Raw genomic sequence first — 27963 nt, 5'->3', positions numbered from 1 at the left:
CAAGAACTCAGGCTCATTTCTACTCCACAGTGATGCAGCTGAGGAGAGCTTGAGTGTAAGTAGTAGATGGACCAGATGTCTTATTTCACTGACACAAGGAACACCCAGAGGAGGAAACTCCCACTACCACTACAAATGTATACATATACCTGTTTATTTTTTTCCTTTTTAATTTTTCCTATTTAAATGTTTCTCTTGGTTTTATATACAAACATGTGTGTGTGTATCTGTATACACACATGCATATAAAGCAATATAGGTCAGCACCATCTCTGAAACTATTCTGAGGGGCAGCTGGGTGGCTCAGTGGATTGAGAGCCAGGCCTAGATACGGGAGGTCCCAGGTTCAAATCTGGCCTCAGATATTTCCTAGCTGTGTGACCCTGGGCAAGTCACTTAACCCTAATTGCCTAGCTCTTACACCCTTCTGCCTTGGAACCAATGCACGGTATGGATTCTAAGAAGGAAGGGAAAAGATTAAAAAATATATTTTGATTGTTCTTTTCTCTTTGGTGGGGAAGAGTACACGAGGGCAAATGAGAATGTACTTAGTGAGAAATCATGTCCTGAAAAACCAAGCATGGATTAGATTTCATTCACAGTTATTATTTTAATTAGCTGTATGATCCTGAAGTGACTTAACCTCTGCTTACCTCAGTTTCTTCAACTGTCAGATGGGTACATCACTTACTTCCCAGGATTGTTGCGGGGAACAAATGAGAAAATATTTGTGTAGTGTTTAGCACAGTGCCTGACACAGTAGGTGCTATAGAAATACTAGCTATTATTATTGTTGTGGTTGCTGTTATTAATCCACAATTTATTTGTGTTACAAATGAATATGATTCATTATTTTTTTTTTTTTAACCCTTGTACTTCGGTGTATTGTCTCATAGGTGGAAGAGTGGTAAGGGTGGGCAATGGGGGTCAAGTGACTTGCCCAGGGTCACACAGCTGGGAAGTGGCTGAGACTGGGTTTGAACCTAGGACCTCCTGTCTCTAGGCCTGACTCTCACTCTACTGAGCTACCCAGCTGCCCCTGATTCATTATTTTAAACTTCTTGTTTTGAAAGTTTAGACATTTCAAATTAATTTGATTTAAAAGCAAACTAAGTAATATTTCATAACTAAGGGAAATTCTAGTCTGAGTTGCAGCTATATTGCTTTATAAATATTTTGTATCAACTTCTTATGTGCATAATCATTCAAATGAAATATTAGCCAACTGTTGCCATCTTTCAGAGATGTGCTTTAGTTAGAGAGATAGCATTTATATAGCATTTTTGAGTTTTCCAAAGCACTTTAAAATTATTATATCATTTGATTCTCACAATAATCCTAAGAGATAGGGCTATTATTATCCCATTTTACAGATGAGTAAGGTGAGGCAGACAGCAGTCAAGTCATTTGCCCAGGGTCACACAACTAGTAACTGGATGAAGTGGATTCGAATTCAGGTCTTCCCAACTCCAAGTCCATCACTTTATCAACTATACCACCTAGCTGCCTCAGTGAATACTTGAAAAGGCATTAAAATTCTATACAAACATATGTTATAAACATGACTGAAGGTCACTTATTTAAGTTGTTATATAAAGTGGCTTGCTTAAGAGAAAAAACATAATCAGTCTCATCACCTGTCCTCTGGAATTGTTTTTAGTCATTATGATGATCAAAGTTTCTAACTCTTTCATAGTTGACTGCCTTTGCAATATTATTGTTTATTGTATAAACTGACCTCCCAGTTCTGCTCACTTCACCCTCCATCACCTCATGTAAGTCATCTAAAGTTTCTGTAAAACTGCCTTTTTTTATTATTTCTTATGGTACAATGAAATTCTATTATATTCATTTACTATTATTTATTCAGCTATTCCCTAATTGATAGGTTTCCAGTTCTTTGCAATAATAAAAGTTTCTCATCTTCAATTTCTAGAACCATTATTTTCTTGCAGTGTGATGACCAAAGTATTCCAGATATAGCGGCATCAGTTATTTACAAAACACTTATTAAGCACCCGCCTACTGAGTACTCTAGGCTCAGTTTGGTTAGAATGCAGAGAGCATGGAAAGCCCTGGTGGTGACACTTAGACTGAGTCAATGAATGAATAGCTAGCTAGCTAGCTAGCTAGCTAGATAAATGAATACTACCTGTCTCAATGAGGTTGTTCCGAGGATTAAATGAAAATAGGTACAGAAGTACTTTAAAAAATTTTAAAGCATTAAGCCTATAAAATGTCATTGTTTATAAATAATGTATATATAATCTTAATGTTCAATAAATGAGGGCATAAAAATAAGTGTTAGGCAAATTGTTTCTGTTATTCCTGATAAGACTTTAGAAATATTTTGGCTTTGTTTGATCATAGTTTTGGCAATCAAAAAATAATATTGTTTCGGGGCAGCTGGGTAGCTCAGTGGAGTGAGAGTCAGGCCTAGAGACAGGAGGTCCTAGGTTCAAACCCGGCCTCAGCCACTTCCCAGCTGTGTGACCCTGGGCAAGTCACTTGACCCCCATTGCCCACCCTTACCAATCTTCCACCTATGAGACAATACACCGAAGTACAAGGGTTTAAAAAAAAAAAAAAAAGAATGAACTCATCAAAATAATATTGTTTCATGGGACACCTAGGCAGTGCACTAGATCAAGAGCCAGGCTCAGAGACCAGAGGTCCTAGGTTCAAATTTGGCCTCAGACACTTCCTGTGTTACCTTCAACAAGTCACTTAACCCTAATTGCCTAGCTCTTACCACTCTTCTGCCTTGGAACCTATAGTTAGCATCAATTCTAGGACAAAAAGCAAAGAGGTTTTTTAAAATTTTTGTTTCTATAATAATGTGTGCACTCATTTTCTCTTTCCATCTGAAAACATAGCATCATACCTAGATTATTATAAAGCTGCATGAGTTAACTACAAACTTTCAGTCTCCGAAAATGCTAATATGAAAAAGCCAAGTTGATACTTTGGACAAACCTCTTCATTTAATTTCTTTCTTATAAAGGATTGTCTCTCTCTTAAAGGATTTTATTTTCTGGTTTTCAAAGCCAGTAAAAATAACTGCTTCATTGTTTTGACACCAGAGATTAGATCTGGCTCATGTATGTAACCTCAAAATAGAATACTTCATATATAATACATTTTAATCTTTTGTCTGTCACTCCCTTTTCCCCTCATGAACATCAGCATTTTGGTTTGGATTTTTTTCTGGCCGTGATTGTGTAATTGGTACATAAAACTAAAAGGAAAGATGCTTTTGATTATTTCAAAACAGTTTTTGGCTACTTTGTGTTTAGTTTTGTATCCACACAAAGTCTATTTGAATATTTGCCAAACTCCTGTTTGGGTTGGGTAGGTAAGAGACTGCTTTTTTACTCATCAGTGTGATGGCTCCATGTCTATATCCATATCCAGACACCTTAGGTCTACCCAGCCTTAGCAGACCTCTCTGTCCCTACTATTTTCATGGGCGAATGCACATACTCTCTGCCCTGAATAATTTTTTCAAAAACTTTGTGTCCTTCCTTTTTCAGCTTGATGTGTTTGATGCTGCTGATCGCTACCAGAAGGAAGGTGTCCCTCTGATTGTACTAGCTGGAAAAGAGTATGGATCTGGAAGTTCTCGAGACTGGGCAGCCAAGGGCCCTTTTCTGTTGGTAAGCATGCAAAGGAGAATGAAACAATTATGCAAGTAGCAGCCTCCTTCAAATAGTCATGGCAGGCTTAATCTTTCCCTCTACAAATATCTCCTCTACGAACATTTAAAGACTACGATTTCACAAAATGGAAGATTTCAGATCAAGTATGGACCCACACAAGCAAGTTTAAAAAAAGCAAAAGCCTGACATTTACTTTATTTGAAGAAGGTAAACATATCACTCCCCTATTGAAGAAGGTTCAGTAATTCTCAAGTGACTCTAGGTTAAAATACAAGCCTCCTCTCTTTGGTATTTAAAGTCCTTCCCAGTTTGGTAGCTCTAACTGTGACCCTGAACAAGTCAAGTAACTTCACTCAATCCATTTCCTCATCTGTAAAATAGGGATAACACAGTACCTCTCTTAGATGGTTGTTATGAATATCAAATGAGATAACACAAAGGAGGTACTTTACAAACTTGAAGCACCATAAAAACGTGCACTTTCAATATTACCTGTCTTTCCAACTTATTTCACATTAATCTTCTCACATATTTTAGCTAGACCAGCCTACTTGCTATCCTCTGTGTATAACATTTCAGCTCTCCTGTTCTTTTATATAAGCCATCTCCATACCTAGATTGTTCTCCCTCAACCTCTCCATCTCTTGGAATATCTTTGTCCCTTCGAGTCTCAGCTCAAGTGCCATCTATTACATGAGGACTTTCCTGATATCCTCTCAGTTTTTAATACTCTGCACCTCCCTATTCCCTCCAGCCAAAATTATTCTTATATATTTTGTGTGTTTAATATGTGCATAATGTATGCAAATATATAGGGTTTACCTTTAAACCTACTTTTTGTAAAATTCTGCTTATGAAAAGATTCTAATACATACGTGTATATATAAGAGATATACACACAGAGAGAGATAGGTAGACAGACAGAGACAGGTAGATAGAAAGGAAGGAAGAAAGAAGGATGGATGACAAACAGAAAGATAGGTAGACAGACAGAATTTCTGTCCCTCTCTCCCACTCTTTTGAAGGGCAGAAACAGTTTCCATTTTTGTTTTTGTATCACAAGCACAGAGAAAGTATATCACAAGCCTCACAAAGAGAAAGTATAACAAAAGTGTTTATTGAACTGAATAAATCTTGTGGGAAGCATTTTCCTTGGCCAAAGTATAAGGAATTGCACAAACTACATTCCTTTCATATACAGATTCCTGGAAGAATAAAAAAATGCATTAGGTGTTTATCTTGGCAAGGATGAGTTTTCTGGCTCCTGAATTAACTTTAAGGGTGTATTTTTTTAAATTATCTTTAAACCTACTGTTTGTAAATTCTGCTTGTGAAAGGATTCTAATGGAATCTTGAAGCCCAGCCACAAAGTAGTTCATCTGGCTAATGACACACTGACATGAAGAGACAAAGGATTCAACATGTTATAAAACATGTTCCATTAATGAGACAGTTTAAAAAGGTAAAGTATAAATCCTCAGGGATCTGGAATATCTGCCTACTTAAAACAACAAAGTTTTCCCAGGGCTTTGAATAGTCAGGTTTTTGTTTTTAAGAAGTAATATGATAATAATGGGTGGAGAAGTTGTTAAGTCCCATATGATACATAGATGGAGCAATGGATAAAATGTGGGACCTAGAGTCAGGAAGATCTGAGTTCAAAAGTTACCTCAGACACTACTTATAAAGAATAAAGTAGGAAAGTTATCATGATTTTAAATGTGCTTAATTCATGTAAGAAGGTTTCTGTATTCTTGTGTGTTTTGACATGGAAAAGATGAAATGAAGTGAGATTTTTTTCCCCTTCTCTTCAGGGAATCAAAGCTGTGCTAGCTGAGAGTTATGAACGAATTCACCGCAGCAACCTCGTAGGGATGGGAGTCATCCCTCTGGAATATCTCCCTGAGGAGAATGCTAACACGCTTGGACTCACAGGACAGGAGCGTTACACTATCATCATTCCAGAAAACCTCAAGCCACAAATGAAAATCCAGATTCGGGTAAGTTGGACTATTCTTGATCACATCAAATTACAGTGTGTTCTCTAGACTGGACTCAATCTTCCTTTTAGGGGGAATTCATATTTCAGTCTTTCAAACTCAGAAACTAAAACTACATCAAGGATTTGGAGCAGGCAGAGATACTTTACTGAAATCTGCTTTTCTTTTTTCTGCCTAAATAACATAGCAGATCTGATACCTATTGGATTTTGTGATTCATTCCCATAGTATACTTTGGATTTTGTACTTACCCTCTGAAATTTTTTTGGATTTCCTCCCCACAAACTCATTTCACCTATCCCACTCCATAACCTATATATTCTAAGTTCACTCCTCAATACCACTTGCCATGAAACACTAACTAAAAGGGTTTTCAGGAAGAAAGAAAAACAGAATACTTATTTAGCTCTTTTGAGATCTGTTGTCAGTTCTAATTAAGCCCACTGTGGTTTTTCTTTGACTGCTTTTATGCCTTTTTGTGGCCACTGTAAATCATTTCCCAGCAAAGTGGGTTTTTACATTTTTGGCAGTGTACACAGTGGCTGCTAGGTAAATGTCTTCTCTACTGATAAATACAAACTAAGCTTTTCACAAGGAAAACTTTCATAAATGTTCCATTAAAATGTGCTTTTAGACAAATGACAAGTTTTGTGCATAGGAAAACTTTCCTGTAAACAACACACATTCTCAAGTTTCTTTGATGGCATTTGAAAGATTTTTTTTTCCTTTCCTTTTCTTTCTTTTTTTGCTTTGAAGCCATATACTGCCCATTGTTGGTTTGCTTTATTTAAGGCATTGCTATTAAGGACTGTGAAATACTCATGAAGAAATGGAGGGAACTCTCCACTTTGCATTCTTCCTTTATAGCAACTCTTCTGAAAATGGCAGTTTGTCATGCAAAGAAGCAGCTTCCCATTGAGGCTTGACTGAGTCCTTATCCATGTTTTTTCCACCAGCCATTGCCCTAAATAAGTAAGCCATCAGAATGTCCTTCCTGTTCTTTCCTCTCAGACTCAGAGAAAAGGGAAATTGAACTTAGATTCACAGGGCCCATTCCCAGTGACACAGAGCCAAGGACTCTGTGTGGGAAAGAAGACCAAGGCAGCTACTCTGCCTAAGCTTCGGATGCCACAGAACTGGCTAGCTGTCCCATAGAATGGTGTGAGTGGAACCTCCATTAATGGTATCAGTAAGATATATTTTATCTTTACCTCCCTATACCCAGTGTCTCCTCTAGCCAATCTTCCATGTAGCTGACCAATAAATAGTCTTAAAGCACAGGTCTCACCATTAGACTATGAGCTTCTATGAGAGCAAGGGCTATCTTTTACCTTCTTTTATATCCCCAGCACCTCGCTCAGAGCCTGGTACTCAGTAGGCTTGTGACTATCTCACTCTCCTGCTCAAGAACCTCCACTGGTTGCTCATATGTTCAGCTCTAACTTATCTTTCTAGGTTGATTACGTGACTCCCCTCCAAATATGTTCTGCCCCATCCAGACTAGCTTATTTGTTGCTTCCTATGCACAATATTCCACCTGGCATGTTTTTCTTCCTCACATCTGTCCCCTGGAACCTCTAACTCCCCTAGCCGTTAGACCTCTCCCTGCTCTCATTATTCACTTTGTGTGTAGGTGTGTGTGGGTGGGTGGTTTTTAAAAATGATTTAGCTTAGGTTTTACTTATTTATGTATATGTCCCTATCCCCTCAGTAGAATGTTTGCTCCTTGAAGTCATGGACTCTTCTCATTTTTGTCCATATCCTTAGCACAATGTAACACACAGTAGGTGCTTTATTATTTTTTTTTCCATTTTTATTTCTTTTAATAATCATTTTCTTCTTTGGTTCTCATAGCTGGATACAGGGAAGGACTTCCAGGCCGTCCTGAGGCTTGACACGGACGTGGAGCTCACTTATTTCCGCAATGGGGGGATCCTTAACTACATGATTCGTAAAATGGCCAAGTAGGCTTATACTCCCGTCAAGACTCATCTCCTCTAATCAGGACAAAAACATACCATAATCACTGGCTCTAGATGCATTATAAACCCTAACATGAATAGTGCCTCCTGATGGAGCATACTTTTTTTGGAGTTTGTGACACTGGGTTAGAGTGTGCATTGAAATGGGTTGTTTTTGTTGTTTTTCTCATTCCTCAATGCACAAAATCTGATTCACTTAAATTTATTTTTCTTTTTTTCAGAGCTAATGGATAGAATAAGTGTGAATGAATGTTCTTAATGCAAGAAAGCAAAATTGGGCTCCCTTGGAGTCACTATTTTTGGGTGTTTGATTTTTATTCTCATTCTTTTTGTTAATATGGGGACACACACACACACACACACACACACGTTTCCTAGTTGTTGTGTCTTTTATTGTTCCTACCTGGAATTGGATTCTTCTTCACAGACATTTGTTTTTTAGATGGTATCCTCCTTTAACAGTATGTTTTATCAGCATTATTAATTGATCATAAACAAAAGAAAAATTTTCACCTTTGGAATCTCAATGATTATTTCAGTTTGGCTCTTCTTCTCCTTTACCCTCAGCCCTCAACATGCTTGCAAAATCAGGGGATTAGAACATCTTTGACAGATCTGACCTTGAAATGAGATTTTTACAGATTAAACACACAGTGAACTTTTCTATCTTTTCCTGCAGAAGCTGTTTTGCATTTTGTGAGAATGGGGATTGATGTATGTTGGAGTGGGTATATAAATGTTAATGAGATGGCGGGATGCTGAGAGAGTGGTTAGAATGGAAAGAAAACATTTCTAACTTGAATAAGATTAAATCTATTTTCAAAAAAAAAATCTTGTTAACTTTGGAAACAAATTTTCCTTCCTATATGTTGCTATATCCTTGGAACAAACTGTTTAGGGTGAAGTGAGTCACTGTCTCTCAACATTATAAACCCTGGATGACCTTCAAAATTCTTTTCTTGTAAGATGAAATTCTCTTCTATTTCTATAACCATATTGCCACAAAACAAACAAAAAAGTCTGAGATGCTATCAAAACTGGGGGAGGGAGGGCAGCAGGGTGGCTCAGTAGATTGAGAGTCAGGCCTACAGATAGGAGGTCCTAGGTTCAAATCTGGCCTCAGACACTCCCTAGCCCTGTGACCCTGGGCAAGTGTTATTTTTAAAAATGATAAAGTCTGATATAATGAGGGAAATTAGTATTTTAATAAAAGCCACTGCTGATAGAGATAAATCGTCCACGTGCCTGTAAAAATCTATTCAAATTGCCCGCCAGTACCTATCTCCTCCCATCTTGTCTCTCACCTACACTGGCGAGCCCGCTCAGGTAGCAAAGAGGCCCCCCTCCAATGAGGCCAGGAGTCTTATATCCTTCTCTTACATCATCACACTTCCTGTCTGCCTCCATTTTTACAAGAGGAATCATGGGAAATGTAGTTTCCAAAGTCCCCAAAACATCTACAGGAAGTTTGTCATATATCTACATATCTTAAAGCTTAAATGAGCCCCAAAATACCTCTAAATGGAACCTCCCAATTTTCCAAATAACACACAAGTCACTTGACCTCCATTGCCTACCCTTACCACTCTTTTGCCTTGGAGCCAATACACAGTATTGATTCCAAGATGGAAGGTAAGGGTTTAAAAAAAAAAAAAACTAGAAGGGATTTTAGCCTGCCTCATGCCTCACTTTACAGATTAGAACAACAAAATACAAGAAGTAAAATGTCCTTCTCAAGATCACATAGTTACTAAGGAGTAAAGTTTTCATATTAGATTTCAAGCCCAGTGTTCTTCCCTCTCCGTCACCTTTCTCCCCACGTTATCTTGGTCTATAAGTAGTCAAGAAACCTGCAGCAGCGCTAATGATAGAGCTCCTCTGTTCTATGAAACATAGCCACTCATTTTAAACATAAAAATGGAGCTATTTGGGACAACATTGTATAACTTACTATCTAATATCATATTGTAATGAAGCTGTTGAGGCTCAAATTCAGCATTCTTCTGTTTACTTAAATCTCTGGCTCAGATCACCAGAAATGATACACATAAGTTATGTTTGGTATTTTGCATTTAAATTTGCTGTACCCAAATTTTTTAATGATTTTTAGGGCTCCTTAGGTAGATGACATTTTTTTCCCTGCCTTTGGATATTTTCTATAGACTAGTGCAGAGATAGACCTAGAAGGAACCTTAGATCATCTACACCAGTAATGGGCAAACTACAGGCCTGCGGGCCAGATGGGGCCCCCCCGAAATGTTCTATCTGGCTGTGGGACATTATTTCTAATCTGATGAATACAATGAGTAGGATACAATACAATGAAACTTCCAAGGAGTTACCTTAGAAACAGACTGACAGATGAGCATTTCCTTTCCTTTGGCCCCCTCTTTAAAAAGTTTGCCCATCACGGATCTACACCAACCCTTTCATTTTATAAAAGGGAACCACAAAGGTTTCCTTGCCCATAGATAAATAGCAAATTTTGAGAGTACCAACTAGATTTCAGGTCTTCTGACTTTGAACCCAGTATTTCCATTATATTCTGATGTAAACACATGAATCAATGATACAGTATCTGATATTTATCTTGTTTTTCTCTGAAAGCTTAAGAAAAAATCTGACATGTGTATAAACATTCATAGAGCTAGTAGAGCTAATAGGCCTGGTGAAACAGACCAGGTTTTCTTCCTACAAAGGGGTCTTTGATGCTACTCAGATAGGTTTTCAACCATTGGCTATCAAGAGTGGAAGTCCACTGATTCTGGTGACCTCCTCCTTCCCCACAGGTCCAAAGGTAATAGAAAGAAACCATTTGTCAAACATAAAAGTAACAGCATCCTTTTTCTACTATAGTGCCACTGTCTAGAGAGAGAAGTAGAAAAAACAAGCAATGTTTTTATTTTTTTTCTTACACTAATAAATTAGCCCATTCTGTGACATCTTTCAGTAAGTATTTATTAAACACTTAGGGGGTATTCAGAAGGAGGGCTAGCATTTCTGGTATGAGGGCTGCTCATCCTGCTTTGGTGTCCACTTGTCCCCAGTTTTCACCTGAGACTCCAAGAAGCTATAGCAGGCACAGCAGCCACACTTGACAAATTAGCTAAACTGGGTTTAGGGAAACTGACGGGCCTCAACCTGTCAGTGACTTGGTGGGATGTCTACCACAGAGATGGAAAGACAGAATGGGCAGATGAGCACGATGCGTTCCAACAGCCATGAGAGTGGCTAAAGCAGACATTGTGGAAGACTTAGAGCTTAGCTGGACGTTGAAGACGCCAAGGTCAGCCACTGCATCCCAGGCCATCACTACTCGTCCTAACTTTTGTCTTTCCACTGGACTTCAATGTCTGAAAATGAGAGTGAGACTGATGACTTTGCATAATTCCACTTCAATCTAATTCACAAAGTGATGTCATTGGTCCTCTTTGAAAAGAAGAGCAAACAATAAATGAACACCTATTATGTGCCAAGCACTGGATAAAAAAGTCTCTGCCTTCATACATCCTATCAGGAAACACAATATGCCATATATAGAAAATATAAGCCAAATAAATTGGAGAGGTCACTAGCTTTGTGTGGATGCTGTAGCTTGAACAGATATTTGAATAAAAAAACTGGATTTTGGTAAGGAAGAGGGAAAGTATCTCAGGCATAGGAAAGAGATAATCCAAAGGCACAAAGAGTGGTGATGCAGAGAGAAAAATAGTTTGGACAAAGGAGGAGTAATATAATAATAAAGCTGGAAAGGAAGGTTGAGGCCAAATTGTGAAGGTCCTTAAAAACCAAAAAGAGAAGCTCATATCTGATCATAAAGGCAGTAGGGAGCCAGCCGTGAGAGTTCATTGAAAGGAATGACATTGTAGAATCTGCAGTTTAGGAAAAATCATCTTGACAATGTGTAGAGGATGAATTGGAAAGGAGAGAGAGAAAGCAGCAAACCCATGAGAATGTTTAGGCAACAGCTGAAGCCATTGTGATGAGTATCTGAACTAGAAGAGAACCAGATGAGGAGAGAGATAAGGAGAGATAAAAAGCTGGAAATCCTGAGATGTGTCAACTCATAGAATACATGGAGCAAAGGAGGGTGAGGAGACAAGAATAAAGCTGAAATTAGGAACCTGGGTCACTGGAAGCATTATAGTACAAAAGTAGAGAAATTTTAAAGGATAAGAGTTAGGGAAATAGCAGTTGTGTCTTGGATATACTGAGTCTGAGATGGCTATAGGACATCTAGTTTGAAAAGTCTAATATGCAGCTGGAGCTCAGAAGACACTGGGGCTAGATCTATAGATTTGGGGTTCATCTGTTTAAAGAAAATTAAACCTATGGGAATTACTATCACCAAAAGTATGGAGAGAAGAGGGCCTTGGGGCATACTTGCAATGATGGAGTATGATATAGAAAATGAATCAGAAAAGAAAACTGAGAAAGAGAAGATAGGACAATTTTTATAGAGAGTTAGAGAGTTAGAGCTTTTTGTGGTTACTCAGGCTATCCTGGGACCAACAGGTTAGTGAGGTCAAAGCCCAGTGCATGAAGCTTTAGAATTGTTTTACCTCTTCCTCCAAATCTAAAGATCACAGAATCAACATATCGACTTTGAATCCTAGACTTTTGAGAGATTTAGCCCCTGCCAAAGATAAACCCAGGACTAGATAAGCCAAGAATAAATGGGTTCTGTCAATGTGGGGAACTTCTGGTATGAAAACATTCTACCTATGCATTTCAGCAATATTTTAGAGATTTGCCTGGAGGCCTGAAGTGGTTTGCCCACAGTCATATAGTATGTAAAATGACTTGTTTATTCCAAGTATTTCCAGAGCCTTTCCTTTAAGAAATGGAGTGGTCCAGCCTTTGTTGGGCTGAGTTCAGAGCATGATCTTGCTAGAGTTTGTGAATGATTGAGAAGTGATTTGGGTTAGTCCTATGATATTACTGACCAATCCCATTATGATAATTAAAAGCAAATGGAATGGGAAAGAGGACAAGAAGAACAACATGGGTTTGGCATAAAAAGCAATTAAAATTAAAAGCAATGTTTGCCCCAATTTCTTGACTTGAGAGAAATATGCTTGTTGGGGGGTGGGGAATTTTCTAGATCAGTATATAAAATTAGATCTAAGAAAGACTTTGTAAAGTGCAGTTTTTACATTAAAATAAACAAAACAACTACTTTATGAGGGCTAGATTTAATGAGAAACACAAGAACACTCTTCCCCACAAGCACACACTGTATTTTTTTGCCTCTGCACCTTTGTCATGTTCATCTCTATGCCTGAAATGGCCTCCTTTCCTCTCTAGACTTTGACTCCCAACTCAACTGAAACCTCTTCCCTAGAACCTGCCCCCCAATCCTGCTGCCCAAAGCTATAATGACCTTTCACCCTTGACCTCAGGACTTTGTTTTGCATTTCACTGATTCATTTATCTTGTAATATTATTATATATTACTAGGACAGGTAGGTAGGTGGTGCAGTGGATAGAGTACCCAGCCTGAAGTCAAGAAGACATCTTCATTTCAGTTCAAATCTGGCCTCAGATGCTTACTAGCTCTGTAACTCTGAACAAGTCACTTGGCCCTATTTGCCTCAGTTCATCTATAAAATGGAGTGGAGAAGGAAATGGTAAACTACTCCAATATCTTTGCTAAGAGAACCTCAGATGAGGTCACAAACAGGCTGCTAGGTGGTGCCAGCAGACAGAGCCCCAGTCTTGGAGTTAGGAAGACCTATGTTCAAATCTGGCCTTAGGTGCTAGCTGTGTGACCCTCTACAAACCACTTAACCCTGTTTGTCTCAATTTCCTCATTTGTAAAAAATAAGCTAGCTAAGGAAATGGTGATCAACTCAAAGTATCTTTGCTAAGAGAATTCCAAATGAGATCACTTTTGGTTATGGCTGAACAACTACAGTTAATGACCTTATCTAAGATTTTTTGCTGTTGAGTATAAAAGGATGATCTAATTTAAACTTGTATTTCTCCCAGAAATTAGCCCATTCTTCTGCTTTGCTGTAGACATTAAATAAATGTTTATTGAATAAGAGAATGTATGAAAAGCAGGGAATTCTAAGGAGAAAAAAGCTGAACTATGATTTGCAATCTCTCTGCAAATACATTTTTGAACACACACACACACACACACACACACACACACACACACACTCCCCCTTTTCTTTTTGCTGGAATCTACTAACATTCTGTAACTAAGCCCTTACATAAGGGTATATTGTTCCAAAGTATTTCCCTATCCCCAGTTATTACAACATTATGCAACTGCTAAGGGAACATGGAATTCCCACAGATTGTTTCTAACCTTAAGCAACTGTAGTGACGTTTTTCAGCTGGCATCTGGTTCTTTAAAAAGATTAGTATGTGTATGTAAATTAGAAAGCTTCTGCTCCCATTATGGCATCATCACTAGGAACCCAGATGAAGTTAGATTGTCACTGAAGTTCAGACTTGTACCAAGGGTACTTTTATAAATGTTATATCATTTGATTCTCACAATAATCCTAAGATATGGGTACTATTATCCCATTTTACAGATAAGGAAACTGAGGCAAATGGGGATTAAGAGACTGTTATGGGTCACACAATTAGGAAGTGTTGGAAACTGGATTTGGACTTAGGTTTTCTTCACTCCAGGCCTATACACTGTGCTACAGTAAGGTGCCCATGAAAGAAAACTTTCTTCAGCATTTACTTGCTTCAAGTTGTTACCTCAGTCTCACCACAAAAAGTAGCCAAGGATTGATGCCAAATTTTACTTCCCCACCAGCACCCCAGATCATCCAAAGATTTGTAATTTTGTAGGTGAGAGCATACTTGTTTTTAAACTTTTTTTAGGGTCTTTGGGAGTTGTGGCTAACCGGCTGATACGCCTTTCTCAACGTGTTATTCAGTCATTGCCCTACTCTTCTTGACTCTGGATGAGGTTTTCTTGACAAAGATACTGGAGTGGTTTGCCATTTTCTTCTCCAGTGGATTAAGGCAAATAGGCTAAGTGACTTGCTGAGGGCCACACAGCAAATATGTGTATGAGGCCAGATATGAACTCTCATCCCTGACTCTGGGTCCAATGCTTTATCCACTGAGCCAGCTAGCTGCCTTCTGCCTACCCCAACTAGGGAAAGATGTAAGGACAAAAGACAAAAAGAACAGATTTCCCCTTACTGATGCTCACTTCCAAAGCTTAAAGTCAATGATTACTGGAAAGCAGGGGTTAGCGTGGCCAGACTACTGGTGACGTGGGATTCCTACAATAGTAAGCTGGGGTCACAAGCAAGTTCCTGTTTCTGGAACCTAGTGCCTAATATTTTTCAAGGTATCTTTCTATAGCATGCAAGTGGAATAAATATGAATCCTTAATTAAGAGGGAAAAAGGAAGCATTTTATTAAGCACTGACTCTGGCAGGTACTGTGCTAAGCGCTTTATAAATATTATCTCATTTGATCTTCACAACAATTCTATGGAATAACTACTATTATCTTCATTTTACAATTGAGAAAATTGGGAGGTTAAATGACTTACCCAGATCACATAGCTAATAAGAGTCAAGCTAGAATAGAACCCAGATCTTCTGACTCTAGGTGCAGGGTTCAATTAATTGATAAACATTTTATTAGGCACCTAACCTGTGTCAGGCACTGTGCTAAGTACTGAGTATACAAAAAGAGGGAAAAAGCAATCCCAGTCCTCAAGAAGCTTACAATGAGGGAGACAACATGCCAACAAATATATACAAAGCAAGCTGTGTACAGAATAAATAAGAGGCAATTAGCTTAGGGAAGGCACTAACACAAATTTGGTTTTGGGAAAGCCAGTTTTTGCAAAAGATGAAATTTTGGTTGGGATTTAAAAGAAGCCAGAAAAGTCAGTAGATGGAGTAGAGGAGGGAGAAATTTCAAGCTTGGGGCACAGATGAGAGAAAATACCCAGAGCTGAGAGATGGAATGACTACTGTCACTGGATCAAAGAGTATATGGCAGGAAGTGAGGTATAAATAGACTGGAAAGCTTGGAAGGGACTAGGATACAAAGAATTTTGGATGCCAGAGCATTTTCTGTTCAATCCTACAGGTGATAAGGAGCCAATGGAGTTTATTAAGTAGGGGAATGACATAGTCAAACCTGTGCTTAGGAAAATCACTTTGGTGGCTAACTGGAGGATAGATTGGAATGGGGAGAGACGTAAGGAAGGCAGACCCACAAATAGACTATTGCATTAATCCAGGGATGAGGTGTACCAACTTGGCTGCCTCAAAATTGGCAAATACGGTTTTCCTTCCCATAGAGTAGTTGTACATTTTAGCTCTGAAGTACCTCTTTAAAGTCCCCTGAGTGAGTCTATTTCTGGTTCAGGCCCTTTTTCAATGACTCTTCAAGAAGTCTGTGTTCCCTTTTCTTGATCTAAACTTATTCCCTTGGCTACATGAGAAAACTTGCTGGTCCTGTTCTTTCAGAAAGTTTAGTCTCCCAACTTTTTAATTTATAAAATGTTATCTCTTCTAAACCTAAAGCTGCTGACTTTCTCTCCCTCCAGAATGACAGAAGTGACTCTTGTTTACCCACATACAGGTTCCAGAGTTATCTAATATCAGTATATGGGATGTAATCTTTTGCCTTCAAAAGAGGAGTAAAGGGAAATACCCCAGAAAAGAGTAAAAAAGATGTAGGCATTCTTTCTGGTCATTGGAGAGAAGAAGCATATGTTTTACCCATCTTGTTAATCATGGTTAAGAGCGAGCAGTGGTTGGGAAAATACAAATAATTTCTTTGGGATTTTAGGGAGAAATTTTACTATAATACCATGTCAGAGACTCTAGAAAAGTGTTGCATATTACAGTTCAAACTTCAATTCACTGAATATTTATTAAATCACTATGTGAAGGCCAAAGAAGTTACCAGGGGGAAAAATTATATAGTTTCTATATAGTTCCTAAGCAGCTGAAATGCAGTATATTATTTCTTCAATTAGATACAAGGTTTCCATGTTCAGGAGGGAGGATAGACATTTATTAAGCAACTATTATATATCTAAGACATTGTTAGACTCTAAGGTTACAAATAAAAAATATGTTATTACCTGTCCTCAAAAAGCTTACATTCTTATTCTTAATCTTTTACGTGTCATGGACTTGGTGAAACCTATGGAACACTCTCTGAAAAATGTTTTATATGCACAAAATAAAATACATAGGTATCAAAAGGAAATCAATTATTAAAATAAACTTATGAAAAAGAAAAAAAATCATAGACCCTAGGGGTTAAGAATCCACATACTACAGGGAATATACACAGGTAAATAAAATACAAGGTAGGCTGGGAAGTGGGGATAGACGTAGCCAAGATGGCAGAGTAGAAGCAGGGAAAGCTCAAACCACTCTAAGAATCCTCTCCAATCAACTTTAAAATAATGCTTCAAAATAAATACTAGAGTGAAAGAAATTAAGCAACTTTCCTTCAGAAAACAATTTGAAAGGTGGCCAGAGAGGATCTGGTTCATGAGGGTTAGAAATTAGTACAGTCCAGAGCAAGGCCCTACCAAGGAGTATGGTGCAAGCCAACAGCAAGCCACCACCACCACTGCCACCCCCACAACACACACACACACACACACACACACACACACACACAGTTCCAAATTCTGAACCTGGGTCCAAGACAATGTCAAGACTGTAGGACCCTGACTACACAAACTCTTTAAAGTTTCAAGCCCCAGCCCAAGCCTGCATTAAGGCCCCAAGTCCTAACACTAGATAATCCAAGGTGTGCCAACTGGTGCAGGCCTAGACAAAGCTCTGAGTCCCTGCACAAACCCAAATAGAGATCACCAAAACCATAGTGCAAAGAGTCAGCAAAGCACCTACTAGCTGGTATGAGCCCAAGGGGAGGCCCAATGAGTCCTGAATCCTAGCATAAGGCAGTCTGTAGTATGTCTGATCTGAACAAGCCCAAAGTGAGGCCCAAAGCCCCTGCCCAAGCCCCAGCACAGTAGCTTACAGTGCTGTGAGCTCTGCAAGCCATCAACAATCTCAGGGGTGATTGAATCAGCAGTAGGAGATGGCTTTCAGAGCTCCCATCCTACCAGGCCATCATACCACCTTGGAAAAACTAAAACTTACAGAAATCCAAAAATATAGCTAAGGGAAGCGACAAGGAAAATCTGTTTTAAGAGTGACTCCTGTACCCCAAGAACAGAAGCCACATTTAAGATAAGAGTAAAGGAAAAAAAGGTTGGAAAAATGAGCAATCTTTAAAAAAACTCCCTAACCATAGAGAATTATTATAAAGACAAAGAAGAGCAAAGCACCTACTCAGAAAGGGACAGTGAAAGCAAAGCTGCTGCATTCAAAACTTCAAAGAAAAATATGAATTGTTCTCAGATTCTGGAAAGCCTCAAAAAGGACTTCAAAAATCAACTAAGAGAGGCAGAGGAAAAATAGAGAAAAGAAATGAAAGAAATACAAAGCAGTCTTGGTCAAAAGGAAAAAGAGGTACAAAAATCCAATGAAGTTCCTTAAAAAGTAGAATTGACCAAATGGAAAAGGAGAGTCAAAAGCTCAAAGAATAAAATAATTTTCTAAAAATTAGAATTGGGCAACTATAAGCTTATGACTTTGTGAGACATCAAGAAACAATAAAAAAAATTTTTTTAAAGAAAAACAAAGAAACCTGAAATATCTCACTGAAAAAATAAATAACTTGGAAAATAGATCCAGGAGAGACAATGTAAGAATTATTGGACGACCTGAAAGCCGTGATCGAAAAAACTGAAATTTAAAGAATCTATAGATCAGTTTTTGAAATAAATTCCTAAATGACAATTCCCAAGGATATTATAGCCAAATTCAATAGTTCTCAGACCAAGTTGAAAATACCATAAGCAGCCAGAAAGAAATGATTCAAATAGCATAGCATGGAGCCACAGTCAGGAATACATCAGTCTTAGCAGCTTTGTTATTAAATGATCAGAAGGTTTCAAATATGATATTCCAGAAGACAATAGAATTGTGTCTACAATTCAGAATCACTTACTGAACAAAACTGAATATATTCATTCAGAGGGAAAAATGATCATTTTATGAAATAGATGTCTAAGCATTCTTGATGACTGGACCTAAACAGAAATTTTGATGTACAACTACAAGACTCAAGAAAAGCATAAAAAAGTAAATAAGAGAAATTTAAGGGATTCAATAAGGTTAAACTGTTTATATTACTATGTGGAAAGATGATATCTATAATTCTTAAAATTTTTATCAGTATATCAGCAATTAGGAGTTTATATAGAGGGTGCTGGAGTAAGATGATTAGGATGATATGATATGTAAAAAAATCAAGGGATGAAAAAGAGGACTGCACAAAAAGAAAAGGGAAGAGAGAAATGGAATGGAATAAATTATCTCAACTAAAGAGGCACAAAATACTATTACACTGGAGGGCAGGATGAAGATGGTTACAGGCAATTCTTAAACCTTACTTTCATCTTAATTGACCCAGAGAAGGAATAACAACCACACTCATTGGAGTATAGAATACTATTTTGACCTTATAGAGAAGTAGAAGGGTAATAAAACAAGGGAATAGAAAGGAGATGGAAGTAGGGGATGGTGATTAAAAACAAAACACTTGTGAGGAAAAAACAGTGAGATGGGAGACAAAGAGCAGGATCAAAAGGGTAAAATAAGATGGAGAGGAATACACATTTGGTAATTATAGCACTGAATGTGAACAGGATGAACTCACCCATAAAAACGAAACATAAAGCAGAATATATTAAAAGCCAGAATCTTACTGTGTTGTTTACAAGAAACACATTTGAGGCAGGGTGACATATACAAAGTAAAGGAAAGAAGGTGGAGCAGAATTTATTCATCAAAAGTAAATGCAAGAGTAGCATTCATCATCACAAAGCTAAAGCAAAAATAGCTCTAATTAAAAGAGATAAGGAAGGAAAGTAAAGCTCACTAAAAGGTACCATAGACAATGAAGTAATATTGGCTAAAAACATACATGCACCACATGACATAGCCTCCAATTTTTTTAAGAAGAAACTAAATGAGCTTCAGCAAGAATTAGATAGTAAAATTATACTAGTAGGGGATCTCAACTTCCTCCTTTTAGATCTATATAAATCAAACCAGAAAACTAGAAGAAGTAAAAGAAGTGAATGAAATTTTAGAAAAGTTAGATCTAATAGATCTCTAGAGAAAATTGAATAGGAATAGAAAGGAATATACCTTTTCAGCAGTACATAGCACCTACACAAAAAAATGACCATGTATTAAGGCATTAAAACTTTACAACCAAATGCCAAAAAGCAGAAATAATAAATGCATCCTTTTCAGATCATAATACAATTCAAATTACAATCAAGAAAAGTCAATGGAAAGACAAATCAACATTTAATTGGAAACTAAATAATCTAATTCTTAAAAAAAGAGGTGAGTCAAAGAATAAATTATAGAAATACTCAAAAATTTCATTAAGGAGAATGACTATGAGGAGACAACATATGGAAATTTATGGGATACAGCCAAAGGCAGTACTTAGGGAAAATTTTATATTTCTAAATGTTTACATCAGTAAATGGAGAGAAAGCAGACCAATGAATTGGGTATGCAACTAAAAAACTTGAAAAAATAAATTTAAAACCCCCCAATTAAAGACTAAATTATAAAACCTTAAAATCAAAAGAGAAATTAATTAAATTGAAAATAAGACCACCACTGAACTAATAAATAAGATTAGGAGATGGTTTTAGGGAGGGGGACAAATAAAATAGAGCATTTGTTAATTTTATTTTAAAAAGTAAAGAAGAAAATCAATTAACCAGTATCAAAAATGAAAAGGGTAAACTCTACCAACGAAAAAGAAATTAAAGCAATCAGTAGGAGCTATGTTGCCCAATTATATGCCAATAAATCTGACAACCTAAGTGATAAATAGCCCAGGTTAACAAAAGAGGAAATAGAATGCCTAAACCCATCTCAAAAAAAGAAATTGAACAAGCCATCAAAAAAATCCTAAGAAAAAATCCCCAGTGTCAGTTTCACAAGTGAATTATCAAACACTTAAAGAACAATCATAATACTATATAAACTATTTGGGAAAATAGAGAAGGGATCCTAATAAATTCTTTTTATGTCACAAATATGGTGCTATTACTTAAGGGAAGAAGAGCAAAAACTGAGAAAGAAAATTATAGGTTAATTACCTTAATAAATATAGATGCAAATGTTTAAAATAAAATATTAGCAAGGAGATTACAGCAATATATCACAAGGATCATTCAATATGACCAGGTGAGATTTATACAGTAATTCAGAGCTGATTAAATTAGTAGGAAAACTATCAGCATAATTGCCCCCTCCATGATCTTAAGTGGGGTGAAACTGCCTCATAGAATTGCACAGTATCCCCCAGAACTCTAGGAGAGGGGACAGTTGGGGCAGTTAAGAATGTGAGTATAAAAGCCAGGACACCCAGCTTGCAAGGACTCACTCTTTTTGGGGGTTCAAGGGTGGCTGGAAAGAAGGGTAGGATTATTCTTTTTGTTAGCTCATCTCTGACCTCAAGGAGCTGGTGTTACTTTGCTGTTTACCTTATAAAGTCTAAACCAGGCTGCGTGCACTGGAAAATACCTCACTTGCAATATCTCAGTTAATTTCTCATTTATATAGATCTACAATCAAGATTACCTTCACCATCTTAAACTTAATAACATTAGATTAAGAAGAAAGTTAGTTTGTGAGGGAGTTAGTGGTTATTTCCTGAAGATATTAGGTAGCTTTCCTTACTCTCAATCCCAAAACTTCCTTCCTTCTCCTGTTTTCCTGAAATTAATAAATCCCTTCCCTTGTTAAGTTTGAGAGCCTGTGTGAAGTTATACTTGCGCTTTACCAACAAATATCATACATTACCTAGGTAAAATCTTCATCCAGGCAAGCACTGAACAGCTGTTATCCAGAGAGCAAATCTGCTATATTAGAAGACATCCTGAACCTTTATCTATCTTAGGTTTTGAGGAATAATCTTCTAATAGTGGAAGTTGCTAGTCTCAGTGGGATTATTTCCTATCTGTCTACCAATTTAGCCCAGGATTAGTCAAGCCTAAACAGTCTCCATTTCTTGGTCTAAAGGGGATTCTGTTAAAACTGTTACTCCTTCTGCTATAACTGCCTCAAGAGGGGGAGGAGAAAGAATTTTATTCACTCACACCCCAGCCCCTTTGCTAGGATAACTAGCTTCATCCTTTGCTCTGACTCCATTACCAATCATTGCCAATCTGAATCAATCTTACATAATTGACCATATTAATAACCAAACTAACAGAAATCACATGCTTATCTTAATAGATGTAGGAAAAGCCTTCAACAAAATAAAATGTAGATTCCTATCACAAAAACTAGAAAGCATGGGAATAAATAGGTCATTCCTTCAAATGATAAGTAGTATCTACCTTAAACCATCAGCAACTATCATCTGCAATGGGGATTAGTTAGATGCTTCCCAGTAAGATCAGGGGTGAAAGAATAATGCCTATTTATCACCACTACTATTTAATATTGTACTAGATATGCTAACTTTAGCAATAAGAGAAGGAAAAGAAATTGAAGGAATTAAAGTAAGGAATAAGGAAACTGAACTATCATTCTTTCCATGTGATATGATAATTGTGTCATTTAAAAATTATTGTAAGCTACAACTGCTACAACTTCACCCAACCCCTCCCACTTCCTTTGTGGGAGGTGTCAGAGAAAGTATAAGAGAGGGGGTTTGGGGGCCTTTTCTGCTCTCAAGCCTGGAGACTGGCTGACACTCTCTACCCTGAGCTCTCTCTTGGTGCCTTTTCCCCCTTCTATCTACCTCCTAGTTTGCCCTAGACCTTCCCTTTTCTAATTTAAATAAAACCTAGCTATTCTAAGCCCTAAATTGCTCTCTGATCTTTTATTTGAGCCCCAAAGGGCTCTGGTCAATTTCCCCCTGCTGGGCTGGGGACTGCTACCTTCCTTTCCCTTCCTCTACCTTCCTCTCTCCTTTCTCTCATCCATCCTTCCTATCTATCTTCCCTTCACCCCCTTACATAGTAAAACTTGGAGAATCCACTAAAAACTAGTTGAAATAATTAATAAAATTTACAAAATTGCAGGATATAAAATAAACCCACATAAATCATCAGAATCTATATATTATCAACAAAATTCAGCAGCAAGAATAGAAAGAGAAATTCCATTTAAAATAACTCTATACAGTACAAAATACCTGGGTAAGCTATTTGCCAAGACAAACACAGGAACTCTATGAACACAGTTACAAAATACTTTTCACACGAATAAAGTCAGATATAAACAATTGGAAAAATATTAATTTCTTATGGGTAGGCTCAGCTAATATAATAAAAATGACAATTCTACCTAAATTTATTCACCTATTCAGTGCCATACAAATCAAACTACCAAAAGATTATGAAACTAGAAAAAATAACAAAATTCATCTGGAAGATCAAGAATATTCAAGAGAATTCTTTAAAAAAAATGTGGATAGTGGCCTAGCAGTACCAAATTTCAAACTGTACTATAAAGAAGTAAACATCAAAACAGTCTGGTACTGGCTAATAAATAGAAGAGTGTACCAATGGAACAGACATGGGATATGACTTTAGCAAGCTAATGTTAGATAAACCTAAAGATCCTGGCTTTGGGCATAAGAATTCACTATTTGACAAAAATTGCTGGGAAAACTAGAAAATGGTATGGCAGAAACTAGGTATAGATTAATATCTCACACACTAAACCACGATAAGGTCAAAATAGGTATATGATTTAGTCATAAAGTATGATACTAGAAGTAAATTAGGGGAAAATAAAATAGTTTACCTGGCAGATCTATGAAGAATGGAAAAATTTATGATTACAGAAGAGAGCGAACATACAAAGATGTAATGAGTAATTCTGATAATATTAAATTTAAAGGATTTTGTATAAATAAAACCAACATAACCAAGATTAAAAGGGAAACAACAGACTGGGCAGAAATTTTTATAACAAATTTCTCAGATAAAGGTCGTTTCTAAATATAGGGAACTAAGTCAAATTCATACAAATTTTATGCCATTCTTTAATAGAAAAATGTTCAAAGGACACGAACAAGCAATTTTCAGATGAAGAAATAAAAGCTATCAATAATCATATAAAAATGTTCTAAATCACTGTTGATTAGAGAAATGAAAATTAAAACAACTTTGAGGTACCATCTCACACCAATCAGACTGGCCAATATGACAGTAAAGTGATAAATGTTGGAGAGGATGTGGCAAAATTGGGACACTAATACATGGTTGGTGGAGTTGTGAACTGATCCAATCCTGGAGAGCAATTTGGAACTATTCCCAAAGGGCTATATCCAGTAATACCACTACTGAGTCTGTATCCAAAAGAGATTTTAAAAAGGGGAAAGGACTTACTTGTATAAAAATAGTTATAGCAGCCCTTTCTGTAGTAGCAAATAATTGGAAATTGAGTGAATATCTGTCCATCATTTGGGGAATGGTTGAACAAATTGTGGCATGTGATATTGATGGAACATATTGTGCTATGAGAAATAAACAAGATGATTTCAGAAATATCTGGAAAGACCTACATGAACTGATGCAAAGTGAAACAAGCAGAAGAACATTATACATAGTAAAAGCAATACTATGGAATGACCAACTGTGAAAGACTTAGCTGCTCTAAGCAATACAATGATCCACAGAAATTCTGAAAGGACTTATGACAAAGAATGTTAATCACCTCTAGAGAAAGAATTGCAGGAGTTGGAAAGCAGATCAAAGCACACAATTTTTTGCTTTAGTTTATTTGGGTTTTGATTTTGGGGTTTTGATTTTATGAATATTCTCTTACAACAATGAACGAAGTTGAAATATGTTTTGCATGATCATACATATATAACCCAGATAAAATTGCTTAGCATCTCCAGGAATGGGGAGGGAAACCATTTATATCATATAATTTCAGAAAGCTTAAGTTGAAAACTAATACATGTAAATGGTAAAATATCTTTACCAAAAAAGTATGCTTTGATCTACATTTAGACTCCATCTTTCTCCAAAGGTGGATAGTATTTTTTCTCAGAAGTTTTTCAGAATTGCCTTGGCTCTTTGTAATGCTAAAAATAAGCTATTCGCATTTGATTAGCATACAATTGCTGTTGCTTTGTATAATATTCTCTTGTTTCTTCTCACTTCACTGCATAAGTTCACATAAATATTTCCAGCTTTTTCTTTTTGTTTATTATTTTTTCCAGATTACATGTAGATACAAATCTTTAGTCATTTTTTTTTACATTTTTGATGTAAAAATCTCTCCCTCTTTCTCTCCCTTCCTTATCTTCCCATGACAATAGGTAATATGATATAGGTTAAATGTGTTATCATGAAATATTTCCACATTCGTCATGTTGTGAAAGAAGACATCATTTATACAAGAAAAATCTCATGAAGGAAATAAAATGAAAAAAATATGCTTCAATCTGCATTCAGATTCCACCAGCTCCTTCTATGGTATATGAATACTTTGAAGTTGCCTTGGATCTTTGCATTGCTGATAATAGTCATTCACAGTTGATCATCATACATTATTGTTGTTACTCTGTATATTGTTCTCCTGATTCTGCTCATTTCACTTTGAATCACTTCATATGTCTTCCCAACTTTTTGGGGGAATTATCTTGTGCCACTACAAAAAGGCCTCTATAAATATATTTGTACATATAAATCATTTTCCTTTTTTCTTTTTTTCTTTTTTATCTTTTTGGGATACAGACCTAGTAGAGGATTGCTGGGTCAAAGGGGATGCAGTTTTATATCCCTTAGGGCATAGTTTCAAATTGATCTCCAGAATGGTTGGATCAGTTCACAACTCCACCAGCAATGCATTAGTGTCTCAATTTTTCCACATCCCCTCCAACATTTATCATTTTCCTTTTCTGTCATATTAACCAATCTAATAGGTGTGAGGTGGTACCTTAAAGTTGTTTAATTTTTATTTCTAAGAGAAAAATTATTTAGGAACAGTTTGAGTATACTTTATGAATTGGTGGCTAGAAAATGTCTTAAAATATTGCTGATCTCAAAAGAGCTCTTTGAATTTAAAACTCTGTTATTCACTAGTAGTCAGTGAAAGCATGAGTCATGAATGTCAGAAACAGCATCCTATAGGAGATAGGGCACTGGAATTAAATTAGATAGATTCAAATCTGGTCTCCAACCTTTACTAGGGGTATGACCTCACATAGGGAAACTGACACAGAGCAGTTAAATCCATATCTGTAAAATGAAGAGGTTGGATGGGATAACCTCCAAGGTTCTTTTCAGTTCTGAATAGATAATCCTGTGTGAGAGGCATCATGGTGCAGTAGAAAGAGCATTGGTCTCAGAGACAAGAATAAACAAAGTTCAAATCCTGTCTGAAATATTTGATTAGATGTTCAACCACAACTGAATCACTTCCACCTCTGAGAACTAAAGGAAATCAGGTGTATAAAGTATTTCATAAACCTTAAAATACTATATTTATTTACAATTACTCTTATTGGATTCAGTTTTCAGAGGAAAGAGATTAGGATGAAAAACCCAAATATAGAGTATAAATCAATGTGCCTTTACCTTACATTTATTAAAAATCAATTTGTACTGCCATAGGAGAAAGCAATTACAAACTATGTCCTAAAAGTTATTAAACTGTATGTCCTTTGACAATCCATTGACATCATTATTAGACCTATTTATCCCTAAAAGATCAAAGGAAAAAAGGAAAGAATCTATAGGTATGGGAACATTTATTACTAGGTCCTGATTTACAAAAAATAATGAATTTCTTGAAGAAGTTGCATGCATATGAATTTGTGGTTTTCAAAGTTACAATTGTGTCAAATATGGTAACTTGTTCCATTAGAAATATGCAGTGGAAAAAAACCACTTTGCTGGGTTAATTATTTATACTTCTCAGGACCTGGTTGTTGTGGAGGTGGAAAATTTGTTACACCTAAGCTCAATTCTCAACATCCTTTTAAGTACGTCCTTATTTGACGTACAGAGGCTGGGGAGATAAATTTGGCTAAGACCCACACCGCAGGGCTCTTTTTTAGGAGCTTGAGCTTTGCTTTGGTTAAGGTGTAGCAGGTGTGGGTCTCTGGCTCTGTGTTCTGCTCACTTAACTGAAGGAATCCTTTCCCCTCTTTTTACTATCTCTATTTTGCTGTAATAAAGCCTCTACAAAGCTACTAACAGCCTCATAATTTAAATTATAATTATTACATAGTACAGCAGCTCTTAACTAGGAGTGGGGTGAGAGGGAAAGTATGTATTAATTAGAAAATAATGGCTGTACAAATTATGGTACACTGAGAAATCGTTATCTATACTATCCAAAGCAACTTTTTTTAAAATAAATCTTATTTTTTTCCAGATTGCATGTCAATACAATTTCTTGTCCAAACTGTACCTTTAGGCTGCCAAGAGCCCCCCACATTATCCCAGAGAGCATTGGGAGAAAGTACTCCCATTGGTCTGCTGGAAAGTGGGGTGGGGCATGCAAAAAATGTCCTCAGGAGCAGTGGAGAAGGGGAACAGAGCAGCCCCCTCTGTGCCACCAGGGCACACATGCCATGTCTCCACCAAAGCTGACATAGACTGTATAGATACTACCATGTAATACATATTTCCATGTTCAGTATAGCATGAAAGTTACATATTGCTTACACTACAGGAAAATTCATATAGGAAATAAAGAATGATATGTTTCAATTTGCACTCACACTCTTCCTTCTGTGGTGGTGGATATCCTCGTTTTGTCATGAGACTCTTGGACTTCTCCTGGATCCTGGCCTTGCTGATAACAGTTAAGTCATTCACAGCTGACCATCATACATCATTGTTGTTATTGTGTACAAAAGCAGCTTTTTAATGAGGGGTACAAAGAACTTTGAAGAACTGAGAATTAGACCATGTTAAATAAGCACTTTGAGTGGAACTAACAATAGTAATTCCATTAGCCAGGGAGAGAGAGGACCAGTCTTCAGTTTGGCATTTCTTTAGCATCAAATGGGTCACTCTTAAAATGTTTCCACTTAAAGTACGATTTCTGAATCCTAGTTTCAACATCCTCCATGATAAAACTATAAATTTTTATGAAAGGAACATCAAAAATGTCTTATACCTTGCAAATAACACCCCAGTCATGATGGTGACTAGATTCTGCACTGATTATTTTTCCTTTTTTCTCCAAGTTCCCAAAGTTCTTCGATTGGGGG

General features: G+C 36.9%; 1 protein-coding gene across 1 annotated transcript in view; it reads left to right on the top strand.

Moving 5' to 3' along the window:
• Nucleotides 1-8472, top strand: part of ACO1 (aconitase 1) — a 72388-nt gene extending 63916 nt beyond the window's left edge. The window contains exons 19-21 of the mRNA XM_044660555.1: nt 3534-3656; nt 5474-5659; nt 7514-8472. Of these exons, the coding sequence (XP_044516490.1) occupies nt 3534-3656; nt 5474-5659; nt 7514-7627 (423 nt within the window). The 3' untranslated portion in view covers nt 7628-8472. The remainder of the gene's footprint in view (nt 1-3533; nt 3657-5473; nt 5660-7513) is intronic.
• The last annotated feature ends 19491 nt before the right edge of the window (nt 8473-27963 follow it).

This window comes from Gracilinanus agilis, chromosome 1 (assembly GCF_016433145.1).
Source record: "Gracilinanus agilis isolate LMUSP501 chromosome 1, AgileGrace, whole genome shotgun sequence".
Taxonomy (NCBI): Eukaryota; Metazoa; Chordata; class Mammalia; order Didelphimorphia; family Didelphidae; genus Gracilinanus; species Gracilinanus agilis.
This window is presented reverse-complemented; position numbering and strand designations above follow the sequence as displayed.